The sequence below is a fragment of the Populus trichocarpa genome, chromosome 10 (assembly GCF_000002775.5).
Source record: "Populus trichocarpa isolate Nisqually-1 chromosome 10, P.trichocarpa_v4.1, whole genome shotgun sequence".
NCBI classification, from domain to species: Eukaryota; Viridiplantae; Streptophyta; class Magnoliopsida; order Malpighiales; family Salicaceae; genus Populus; species Populus trichocarpa.
The window spans coordinates 20,527,309-20,540,253 of record NC_037294.2 but is presented as its reverse complement, the minus strand read 5'-3'; the positions used below and the strand labels follow the sequence as shown (position 1 = coordinate 20,540,253).

At 36.4% G+C, this 12,945-nt stretch overlaps 2 protein-coding genes across 2 annotated transcripts; one reads left to right on the top strand and one right to left on the bottom strand.

Moving 5' to 3' along the window:
• Positions 1–949: 949 nt before the first annotated feature.
• LOC7458647 (uncharacterized) lies at positions 950–5,820 on the bottom strand. The gene is made up of 6 exons (XM_024610582.2): positions 5,418–5,820; positions 4,042–4,150; positions 3,215–3,345; positions 3,065–3,130; positions 2,782–2,928; positions 950–1,359 (listed from the first exon to the last, which is right to left on the bottom strand). Exons 1-6 carry the CDS (start codon positions 5,700–5,702, stop codon positions 1,240–1,242), a joined length of 858 nt encoding a protein of 285 aa, XP_024466350.1. The 5' UTR covers positions 5,703–5,820; the 3' UTR covers positions 950–1,239.
• A 116-nt stretch (positions 5,821–5,936) lies between these two features.
• LOC7458646 (uncharacterized) lies at positions 5,937–11,349 on the top strand. The gene is made up of 12 exons (XM_024610581.2): positions 5,937–6,102; positions 6,523–6,969; positions 7,067–7,155; positions 7,501–7,609; positions 8,315–8,382; positions 8,744–8,821; positions 8,947–9,011; positions 9,579–9,645; positions 9,753–9,935; positions 10,324–10,380; positions 10,513–10,608; positions 11,042–11,349. Exons 2-12 carry the CDS (start codon positions 6,528–6,530, stop codon positions 11,174–11,176), a joined length of 1,389 nt encoding a protein of 462 aa, XP_024466349.1. The 5' UTR covers positions 5,937–6,102; positions 6,523–6,527; the 3' UTR covers positions 11,177–11,349.
• Positions 11,350–12,945: the final 1,596 nt, after the last annotated feature.

The window sequence follows — 12,945 nt, the reverse complement described above, 5'->3', positions numbered from 1 at the left end:
TTTTATTTATTTTTCAATAAGTATTTTAACTCTCAATCTTCCCAATCAAGAGCCAAAAACTTATTCTAAAATTAATTATTTCGAATTATTAGAACTATACACCAAGTTTAATGGGTTTTTACTAACTCTTCGTTATAGCAATGTTATGCCATCCTTTTCAGAGTCCTGTCATCTTACAATCTAGTGCTTAAGAAGCTGAGATACTGGTCGAGAGGAACAAGTGCTGGAATTACTTGACCAGGTAAATAAAGTCATGTGCTTGGTATATATCTTTCCCACTAACAGTAAGTCTGGGAATAGTAAAAGTGATGTTCGAGCAAAATCTAATCATCCTCGTGAATGGATACAGATGGCTTTCAAGATCTCTGCTTTTGGTCTTGTTGGAAGTTAGCGATAAGGTGGTTGATGACTTCAAGCACCTTTGATTAATTTTAAAACAGTCTTGACTCTTGATAATGCAATTTTAATAAATGATTCTTGGCACTATTACTATTTTATTTCGCCATGGAAATATCTTTTTTGCAGCACTGTTTAAAGACCTGAAGCATTTTAAACATTGACAAGGTGTCCATGCATGAAGCATGTGGTGAAGTTTTTTTTGAAGGAAAAGTCCACTCATTCTGAGGTGCTGTGTGAGCCAACTCAAATCCTTTAACCAGCCATTATCTCCGCTAACATTTTCTTTTGGGTAGGCAAAAATCAGTTCACGAGCTCGTTGCAAATGACCAAATTAGCTCTCTGCTATAAGTTAACTGGGCAAATTTTATTGTTTACTGAACAAAATCCTTGTATTTTTTACCATTTACCTTTGCAATCCGTGGGACATAAACAAACATTATCATGACTGGTCCCATACCAACAAATTCACAACATGCGCCAGTTTCAGAAATCACTGATCAGTAGCCAAGGACAGCCTTTGTTTGGCAAGAAAATGAAAGAACAGTCATAGTTGAAAGGGTCAGACATTAAACATTCTCGTAAATGACAATACCCTGAATGAAATATGTGGCCAAGTTTGTATTTACAGAAAGTTGACAAAATTGCCATCGTGTGCTGATCTGAAAACTAGAGGTTAAAAAGCAAAGACGCCTACTGTTTCCTTCACGGCCTGCCCTCTTGCATACAAGTCAATTTCATTAGAAAGAGGGCATCAGGAAAGTAGTTTAGGGAAAAGGAGAACAGTACAAATTACTATTAATAGAGCTCCTTTCTGCAGTCATTCATCAGCAATACTAAAATCTATTCAGGCGCTGGTTCCTCGTTTGATTTCTTGTATTCCGGCTTCAGCTCATATGATCCTTGATTACTTCCCTTGTTGTTATAGACACAAAGGTCTTTAAGCATGTCTTTAACAAATTGCTGCAGAAAGACAAGGTAATAATGAGACAGAGAAGGCGAGGACAAAATACTTCTATACTGAAATTCAACAGAGAAAATGGCAAAAAAGCAAATCTTAAAACAAGCATTTCAAAAGAAAATAAAAGGTATTTCACATAAGCCTTAAAAAAGATCCTGGTGGCTGGCCGCATAAGTTTTTGAAACAGCCAAAACTATATTTTTTTTGTCTGCAATCCAGAAGGGGGAAGGAAGAAGAAGGATGGTCAATAGATGATAAAGTTATTCTAGTGTGACAATTCATGGAGCACCATCTGCCCAGGCTTGTTCGAAATGTTCAAAAATAAAAATAAGTATGCAAAGTCACAGTTATTCTGAATTTTGAAACAAGTTCCATATTGGAGATAAACAGAGCTTCTGAATTTCTCAGCATAGAGAAACCCTGGTTAAAATAGATAGAATTGCTAAAATCTGCAAGAAACAATATTATGTAAAATCTTAGAACCCTAGCATCCAAAATTAGGGTTTTGATGAGTCGAATAATTTCATTCAAAATCCAGAGACAAGGTGTAGAAAACCATCCAATGAAAGGATGCAATCATGAGGTCAACTAACATGAAGCATGTGGTCATGACCATTCTAAAAAGACATGCCTCGTGCCCATTTGAAAAGTCAAGTTAACAAAAAGACGAAAAAGCTCATGCCCATTTGAACCTGTTAGTGAGAGATATTTGAATTTCAACTAAAGGCTCAAAGAACTTTTGCCTAGTGTTTGGATGCAGAGTGCATGTACTTTTCATAGCTGAACAGCTTGAAATTTGGCGAATAATTTTACTTCTGACCCCCATAGAAGAAAAGTCTTATCATGGTGTTAAAGGATGAGTTCATAACAGAAACCAAAAGTAGTAATATACTAAATAGTAGGAGCCTGTAATGTTTAAACATGGGTATAGCAGGTAAGCATAATGCTGGAATTCTTCAAATTACTATGAGAAGATCAAATTAGAGCACTTTCACCCTACACAAACAAAGAGATAATCAGAGCACCCCAACTTGTCTTACAGCTTTGTAAAGACCCATATTTAGAAACAGTGCCTAACAAGTCAAATGTCCAAATATACACTATATTCTCTGTTGATCTAAAGGTCATGCGTAGCAAAGTTTGTTAAACTCATGATTGCATAGTTCATGAAATCATATATTCCTCTAAAAGCAATATGTTTTTGCATGCTTTCAATACAGCATCATATGGCAACAATATGGACACGTAAAATGACTTGGAAGATCGAAAATATGACATACAGCACTAAAAAGAACTCTGACCACTAATTCTGGGTATCATACACACATAGAATTTTTAATTATTTTTTTACACGCAGTATTGTTACTAAGATCCAAACGGTAGCATAAGCACATTTGCAAAAACTAAGTGGTCAAAAAACATACTTCAGGTTGGTCTGTCTCTTGGACCAGCTGTTTTAGTGTCCAGTTTGGTTGCTTTTCAAAAAGCTTAAACATAATCCCTTCCATTTCTCTACGGTCTCTTCTCGTCCTTTTCATATCTGATGCCTTGATTGGCAGTTTCTTCTTATCCTATTGCAAACACAAATGTTTAGAATAGTCCATATCATAAATATCACTAATCTATCAGGTAATAGCAAAAAAAAAAGTGCCTCCACATAAAGCAAGGTGAAAAAACATTGACAAAGATGTAGAAAAAGGACAGTACAGCGAGTCCAGATATAATCATCCCCGGCATAGGCATCATATGACTCCCAGTGTCATTGTCGATGACCTGAAATTGGGAACAAGGAGAGGGTCAAAGAGAATTGATCATCCATAAAAAGCATGAAGAAAAGATGTTTAGTGTAAAGCAGACCTTTATTTGTCTACTCTTGACCATGTACTTTTTTGTTCTTTCACGACAGATTTTTCTATAGTTCTCAAGGTTTTCACTATGAGGCCTCACATCAAATTTGTTCAGTATTCTTCCCTCCACAGACAGCTTTCCTATAAAACAATGGAATTGCACCAACTTTAGTTCAGCTTCCAAAGTTCAGTTGCCAAAATTGAAACATGTTTTATGAGTTAGAAGTTAGAACAAGAAACCAGCTGTTTGCTATCCAAGTAAACAGGCAGAAAAAACAGCATATACTAATTGCATATTCTCTTGAAGAAAGTAAGAGTTCCATTTCCATGACGAACTGATGTGCATTTTTTTTGGTACAGAGAAGGGCCCACAGGCCCAAGGACACAAATACTAACTAATTATCATGGATACTATTACAAGCAAACCTACAATGATCAGCTGAAAGTAAGTTCAGGAGTCCTGGTAGAGGATCAGGAAGATATTTGATTCCTAACTTCGCATTAGATCTTATATTAGTTAGTCAATCAGCATTATGAGTTCCCTTCTCTGTAGCATGTGCAGTTATATTTAAGTTATTGCTCAGTGGCAATACAGTGCAGAAAAATTCAACCTAGAGTTTTCTAGCTATCCCAAAAAAATGATCCACTGGCTTGCTTTTCCTTGAAGTGAACCATCTTAAGAGGTTACTATTGTCCGCAGTTTGGATAGAGAGGCAAAACAGGGAATTTATGCAAGCTATTTTGTCAAATAAAAATGATAAATTAACTATGATCTGAAGTGTTCTTCATGGAAAGTGAATTTCATGACATGGGCTCCAAAGACAGAAGCATGCTTACCTTGAGATGACTCAGAAAACACAGACATATCAACTAAGTCTTTAGACATTTCCATAGAGTAAGACTTGAGTCCATCTCCAGGTCCAGTGCCAGCCATTTCCATAGTGAACTGAATATGATAGGGGATGACTTAGATAAGGTGAAGCAGTACAATAGACGTCCCAAAACAACAAAAGAAATGCTATATCATCTCCCGAATTTTTTCATTGATGTCATGAATTAATCTAAATTATTGATCTAGTTATTGTGACATCTTCACTCAACCCAAGGAAAAGAAGAACAGAAATCAAGGCAAACATAGTACCAAGAAGCTCGTTATTATCAAATTCTGTCCGTGCAAATTCATTCGTATGCACCACATAAAGGAGCTCTACAATCCAACAAGTCCTTTCAAACCTTAGTCAATGCTGATGAAATTAGAAAATTTTAATGTCATGATCACTACTCGCTAAGAAATAAAACAATTTGAACACACCATCTTCTAACTCATCTACTGTATGTTGCACTTGAAAAGGATTAACAATCGGAATACCAGAAAGGATTGAAAGCATTTGATATCAAGTTTGCAAAATGAAATAGATTCTTTTCCATGGGAACATGATGATTACAGCAATTCAAATATTTCCATCCGGATACTGATGTACTTCCTAAGAAATCTTCCAAGCACAAAGTTATGACTCACTCTGCCTTCAATTCCCACTAGCCAATCCAACAGGAAAAACAAAAACATGCAAGTCGCAACATAACAGAAAAACAACAAGTCGCCTCATCTAAGATTTTTTTCTTAAAGTAGAAAAGGTCATTACTAACTTGCGGACCACAATTCCTGAAAAGGGAAATCTGAAGATAATAGACATAAATATTTAGTTTGATACGTGAAATTCAATTCTCATTAGCAAAATTCATTAAAACTAAGCAACACGATACACAACATTACAGATAAAGAAAATCAAAATGACACGAAACTGAAAAATAACACCACATTCCATAAGAGTGTGATAACTTGTGAAATGCAGAAACCAAAAGAAATCGTGAAGTGTGAAAACCAAACAAAACAAAACAAGACTCAACTCGAAATTTAATGCATTCGGATAATCCTGCAGTAAAATGTCACCATTAACCAAAACAATCCAAAACCACACAAATTAGTCCCTAGAAATGACACGGCACAAAATCCAGCCAGCAAAAGAAAAAGAAAACACAATCTTGATTCAAAACAAAGGGAACCCATAAACCCCAAGGAACCACACAACGCAAATAAACCATCAAACCTACAAAAACCAACCATGCAAGGCAAAGAAGAAACCAAAAAGACATAAACTTGAACATATCTTAAAAAAGGAAAGAAACACAAAAACAGGTTGTATCTTTTTAACCTCTGTAGCAGAATTATCATCATCATTGCTTTTAAGAGGGTCAACAGAGACAATGACTTTAGCCACAGGTGGCGAAGAGGCATCACCATCACCAACTTCATGTTCTTGGCTTCGTAGAAAACGAGAGACTATTGAAGGACATTTCATCAACCAAACTGATTTCTCTGCTTTGCTTGCATCCAAGAACCCACCAAGAACAGGACTTTTGTTATTATTGTCATTTGTAAGGTTTTTGTTGTTGTTGTTGTTGTTGCCGCTGCTGCTGTTGCTTGCCTCATCGTCCATGGCGCGAGAGACTAAAATGGGGCAACGGGGTCTTTCTCTCTTTGGGAGTGAAAGAAACGGTTTTTGAGATAATATTTTGGTTTTTAATTTTTTTTTATTTTTAACAGCGAGAAGACCACAACGGGTTATGGGGGCAGTTTTATATAGCGAGAAGGAGCCACGTAAGGCGTGATCCAGCTGGAGTCTTTGTGTTTGAATTGAGGAATTAGGATTATTAGTTTATTACCACCTAGAATTAACTAAACCTGGTTTCGCTACAACGACAAGTCGTCTGCTGCCACTACATAGTGAACCAGGAGGATTAAAACCCCGCTACGAGCAACAAAGTTTGTGACTTTTTTGAGTTCTTTTCATAAACTCTCTCTCCCTCTTTCTCAATTTGGTCCTCATTACTTATATGGTAATCTCTTGATCTCTCTTTCCTCTTTTACATGCAATTGTTCATTCTTCTATGTAGTTTTTGATTTATTTTTTTTGTTATATATATAATGGTGGAATTGTAAGTGAAAAAGCAAAAGCCCAGTTGCTGATTGGGATTTTGATTTGTTCTTACGAACTGGGTTCTTCTTACTTTGGTCTCGAAAGTGTAAAAATGGATGAGCTGCTGGAATCATGTTGCATTGTTGTTTGAGGTTAATGTCCGGTTCTTTGTTTGATTATCAATTGATGCAACAATGTTAAGTTATTGCAATTTTTCAATTTTGAGAAGGGAAAAGGCTGTCTAGAGAAAAAAACTTGCGCTTTCTTTTACATTTAGTTATAGTTAAGCGATGAATCTTGTTGTTGTAGCAATTTGTCTTGATATTTAGTGTTCGAATAGGTAAAATGGAGAACAGAGTTGCTAATCAGCTCCCTGAAGTAGACTCTTTGCCAGATGGGTTTGTTGACAGCTCAATGGAACCCGTGGCTCCTCAAACTCCAACTTCAGAGCAAGAGAAGCCAGTCAGCGACTGCAAGGAGGATAGTATTGGTAAAGTGGATCATGTGAGTGAAGCATTACAGGAGTTGGCTGCAAATGAGTCTCAAACCAGTCAGAATGGTACCGAGAAGCCTGAAAAGATGAGAAATTTCCCTGTTCCATTGTCTGATATTGATGGATGTGATGCTTCAGTGCACTTGGTAGTTGAGCCTGATCAGGGCGCGTGGCAGGAAGAGGGTACACTTACCAAGCCTGTTTTAGATGATTTAGTTCCTGAGGCTTCTGTTGGGGTGTCCAGATGCAGCGAGGTAATCGAAGTTCAAGGGAGTTCTCAAAGTTCAGATAGATGTAATTATCTTCTCTTCCATGGCAATTGCTTTCATAACTCCAATTTTGTTTTGAGTTTCTGATTTTACATTGTTGGCCCTTGGTCATTCCTTTGCAGCCACTCAAGGAGGTTTGGACTCACAAGCCACTGGTGTAAAAGAAATATCTTCATCAGAAAGCACTGAGTTACAGAAAGGCAGAAAAGTAGTCAGTGACCTACCTTGATTAGTTTGATCACTAAAGAGACTTCTAGCTAATTTATTTTTTCTTATTTCTAGTTACTTAAATGCATTTTGATCTCTGTGTGAGGACTGCACAGTTGTGTGTTCGTTTCTTTCCTGTTCCTATAATTCCTTGACAGTAAGGCCTGCCATCTTTTTCAGCCATCCAACTCCATACTGTCATGCCATTTTGACAACAACATGCATACTACCATGCAGTATTTTTTTTTTGTTTTCCTGGATGTGCTTTATTTTTATGAACATCCCATATTTCCATCTATATAGGAAGTATTACTATTGTGATTCATTGTACTTCATTTATTGCCTTCAGGAAGCTACTGAAACAAAACGTAAGAATGCAAAACGAACCTTCAAGTCAGAAAAGGAGTTTCTGGAGTTCACTTTGAAGTATCAACAAGTGCTTACTGAAAGAGATGCTGGTGAGTTTGAATGTGTTTGTAGTACCTGAAGCTTACTTTCATTGTATTTGATAAACTTAATACATCCTTAAAGAGAAGAAATTTTGAAGCTTCTTTTTAGTATTTCCTTAAGTATAATTGATTTGGATGTAGCATACCTTGTTCAGATATTTGTTTTCAGACTAGCATAATTTCATGACAATATAACTAGGACATGTTTTGTTGGTTTATAAGATTTGCACCCACAATTATGAAAAGGAAGCAAACCACATTTTGTGCAGGAATTTAATGTAGAAAATGGCTTTCACTTGTTACCTGGGCTTGCAATATGTTGATCTCTGAAATCTAGAACATCACTTCTTCACATTTACAGGAAAACACTGTTAAATTAAGGGATAATTCCTCCTTTTTGAGAACAAGTTTGCCAAGGTCTTCCAGATTCCTGCCAAAATACCTTCCTTTGCTTTCTCCAATGAAAAAAAAACTTGTCAGAAGCTGGTGACAAATGGATTGACCATTGAAGTTGTTTTTCCTTGAATTGCTCATTGTAGCATTTTATACAATCTTTGCAGGATCAAAGAGACAACTACATCAAAATTAAAACCATTTGTTATCGATTTTTGTTTGTAAAATCATGATACCCATTGTGATTTTCATTAAAATCTTTACAATTTTGAAGATAGATCAAACTCATGCTCGGTAACCTTTTCCCTTATTCTTTTGCAGCTATTGTTGTTCGTGATAAGCTTGAGTCGCTGTGCAGAGAGTTGCAACGCCAGAATAAAATGTTGATGGTATACTTGCTTTTAAACTGTATCTATCCACACTGAGTGAACTGTAAAGTTGTTACTTGTTTCAGATGATGATACTTTACATGTGATTGGTAATGTTTGGGTTAGTATTTTGAGCATGCAAAATCTGTTGAGGTCCTTGACTTTTCCCACAGTTGATGGCTTTTAAAGTTCTGTTATCATCTATCCCTACTCTTGAAAATAACACACTCTTAAGGGAAAGAAACTGTTCAAGTTCTGAACTTGTATTTTTCATTCACAAACTGTGCTTTATTTAATTCAGTGGATTGTTTCTCGTACAAATTTGATATGAGAACTTGTTTTCCTAATTAAGATAGGAAGTGATGGGGTGATAATTTGACAGGATGAATGCAAACGGGTATCAACAGAGGGGCAACATTTGAGATTGGATTTATCAACCAAATTCCAAGATGCAATAAAGGTTTGGTTAGCATTTTTCACTCAATTGAGATTGAGTATCGAGCTGTAGTACACTTGCATCATTCCTTTTTCCTGGGAGGATGAACCATCTGATGCAACTGGAATAACTAGTGTCTTCTGTTATAGGACGTGAGCAACAGGCTAGAAGAGCAGAAGGAGGAATCTCTCACTCAGTTGAAGGAGAATGAGATGTAAGACAAATATAAAATACATGCAAAATTATCAAATTTTATAGTAATTTCATTTTTTGTTTGAAGTGGATGAATCAATATATAATAGTAATATTGTTGCAATGATAAATATTCTGGGCTTGACTATGACGGTTCAGTTTCGAGTAGTGAGCAGCCTGTTTATTACAGATAGGTCTGTCTCCAAATTCCCCTTTCCTAAAATTACTGCTGGTACACAAAATTGTCAATACGTAATGACCGTAGCTGTATTTGATGTTTCTCTTTCATGAATAAGAATTGAAGCAGAATGGAATTGGATTCCTTGAATCTTTGAGATTGTATAACCACGCAAGAGGCATCTCTATATCATAAATAAGAATCACCATAGCTGTGTAGTCACAAACAAAATTTTGTGATTTAGCTGTCTCAGTTTTTGTCCTCTGTCCCTACCCTTTCATGCCCAGATCATGGATGCTTTCTTGGATTTATCCAGGACTTATCCGCTCACACCTATCAATGGTTCTTTAAAACATATGAAGTGTGAATACTATTGCTCTCAACATAATCTACCTGATTTTTCATCCTTAGGTTAAGAAAAAAGCTGAAGGAATTTGCTGATCAGTATGCCATTTCTGAACAGCAAAATGCACAAAAGGTTTGTAATTTATGCTTTACTTGAATATGAAGAATGCTCACTGGTTCCTTGTCTTTAAGTACTTGTAAAGTTGTTGTTCATCTTGTTTTTGGAATTTGAATTCACAGTTAAAGCAGAAAACACTGGAACTTCAGATTGCTGATTTGAAGATCAAACAGCATGAAGAAAAATTAGTTCAGGAGCAGTCACAGATGAAAATATATGCAGAACAGGTGTCCCAATTATTGGCAACTGAAAAGACTTTGCGTTTGCAGTTGACAGCAGATGGAGACAAGTTCCAACAATTCCAGGTCAACTTCATTTGCTGTTATGCTTCAGCTTACATCATTATACATGAATTTTAAATTGGATAGTGAATGTGAATTTCAAGTTTCATGTCCTGGTAACACTTGATAAAGGGTGGTATGCTAAGATTCCTTTTTTTTTTGTCCTTGTACAATATTGATGCCAGCTGATCTAATTAGCTAAAATCATCATCAGCTTCCCTTAACCAAAAAAGAAAAAAAAAGTTGTAATCTCTTCTTAATCCCGCTCCACTTTGTCATTGTGATGTCTGTGGCCCGTGGCAATTATTTTCGAGTTAGAGAGTACTATATATAATCCATCTCCCACAACTTACATATTCCATTCATAATAACTTAACATTGAGGGATCTAAAGTGCTAAGTTGATTTTGCAGGAAGCGTTGGTAAAGAGCAATGAGGTTTTTGAAACATTTAAGCAAGAGATTGACAAGGTACACTTGCATTTCTATTAAAGAGAACATACATTTTATTAATGTGCCTATTCTTGATTTCTCTCTGTTTCAGTGCTGTGTGCATTATGTGTGTTGAGTAATCATTTCTCCTTGTTGTCGCGGAAATAATAGATGGCAAAATCGATCAAGGAACTCAAGAAAGAAAATACATTCTTGAAGAGCAAGAGCGAGAAATCAGATGTTATGCTGATTGAGCTTGTTGATGAGGTATGGTTGGCTTGCATTTGTAGATTACATCTTTCTCGATTATTTGCAACGGGTAACCCTTCCTTTTTTTAAGCTTTTATTGACATGCAAGCATGGATTTTTACCAGTACTTAAGCTCCATGAGCTTTTAAGCATGTTGCTCTCTTCAACTTCATGCAAGGGGTGTGTCTGTCCTCCATCATTGGAGGATATTATCCTCCTCCATGTGCTATCTTCAAATGTAGAATTTAAGTTGTACATCAAGAAAGCCTTTTGCCCCAACTACAATTGGCTACTCTAATTATATGTGATCGGCCCATACAAATTCTAGACATTTCATTGCTCGTTCCAGCGATTTTGGTGCAGTACTGATTTACTACTGCAAAATTCCTCTATTAACATATGCTTTCTATTACCTGAAACATAAAGCCCTTTGAATTCTTCTTTTTGGCAGAGAGAGAAGTTGAAGAAACAACTGGATAAAACAAGGAATCAAAAAGAAAAGCTGGAGTCACTGTGCCGATCACTCCAGGCAGAGAGAAAGCAGAATAAAACTGGGAGCAACAGCAGTGATTCAGTCCCAGCCTGATTATTATCGATCCTCTACCTGATTATTATTGATCCATGCTTTAATCTCATTGTGAATTTTGGAATATTGTTTCAAATTTTATTATGTTTTGTGTCGGCTTTGGTTTCTTATTGAGGGGATTCGCAGTGATCAAATGTAACCAACCCTTTATGAGTAGTTTGCTTTTTTCGTGAGATAGTTATCTTTTCTTTTCTTGGAACCAAAAAAGTTGTTCTTGTTATTGTGCTGCTTTAGCTTATTCTAGTACCTATGTTGTGATTGGCATCCAAAGTTACTTTGGGAAATTAGTGTACAGTTTTTCAGGTTAGTTTGTGCTCGCAGCCCTACAGATTCAAAATCGAGATAACAATGAAGAATAAATATAATAACCATTTTACCGGAGTTCGAAGTGATGTGGGCCTCCAAAGCTGGCGAGAATCCCTTCGAACCTTCCTCAATTTGCTTTACCAATCACCACGAGTTTCAAACTCGTGCATGGTAGGTGTATTTCTTGCAATACGAAGAATATTTGCCTCGTCATGAAATCCTTACCGGACAAGGAAAACATCATGTTTTCTCCTTACGAATTTGTCAGGTAAAAGACAACGTCTCCGCCTCTCAGGTAACTTCCAACCATTTTCCATTTGAATTGTTTGAAGGTGTGGAATTGTCGGTGTTCACACGTATTTGTAAAAAGAAGAAAAAAACCTGGACGTATTTCTTCTTCTTTTTCCTTTTCAAACCAATATTCAAGATGTCCTGCAGAGGTAATTGTTGATCACATATTTTTTCCTTCTAGTGTTCTTGGTGTACAGCACATATCCAACTGCGATTGTAGTATTTGTAAATTTTTACACCAAGATCATAATCTAAAACGTACCATACATGGAAATTTCAACTGTGGTGATTTGAACTAAATTCATCTCTCCAATTTGACTAAATTCAATTAATTATTTTAAATGGAAACTTACCTTCTCATACACTAAAAAGGAGATTATTGAACACTTCCAACACATAATTAATTCACACTCACAAAATTGGTGAATCCCACAAAACAATTTAGAATCTTCGAACAAACCAGCACACAATCAATTCACACCACAGATTTGGCAATCTCACAAAACTCCATGCTTATCCCCTTCTTTTTTCCACTGTATACTAATCACATACTAGTCGTGATCCACACATTTTTTGGGATAAAAAACGAAGACAGCACGCGAATCTTTTGTTTGAAAAGACTGAGAAATTTATAATTAATCAAACATGTTTTCGTTTTTTTTCATGCGACACTAACAATTTTCTGCATACACAAAGTATTAAAAATCTAGGAATTGAAAACCGGAATCTCAAAGCCATGAGGTTTCTCATGATCTTACGTTTTCATTAAATGAACATGTAAGAACAAAACGCTTGGAAAAAAAATCTATTTACAAAGGGAAGGCAGGAGGAGACTTTTGTGGGGAGACTTGAGAGAGATGAAGAAGAGGGCACCTCACCTAATATTATTTTTTGCTAACGCCAGTTGAACCGTGAGTCAATACTAACGGACTTGGGCAGCCACGCCGAAAAGACACTGCCTACGTCAGCAGAATCCACGATAATGTTCATTTAATGTTTCTCGTACTCACTCACCAACTCCAAGACCCCACGAACCGTCGCACACTCATTTGCCCAAAGATTTGACAGCCAATAGCGTTCCTCCACGTTTCCCCAAACTCCCTACTTCTGCATGCACCGAACTCGGACCCGGACTTGTACACAAATTCCATAACATGAAATTTATATAACCG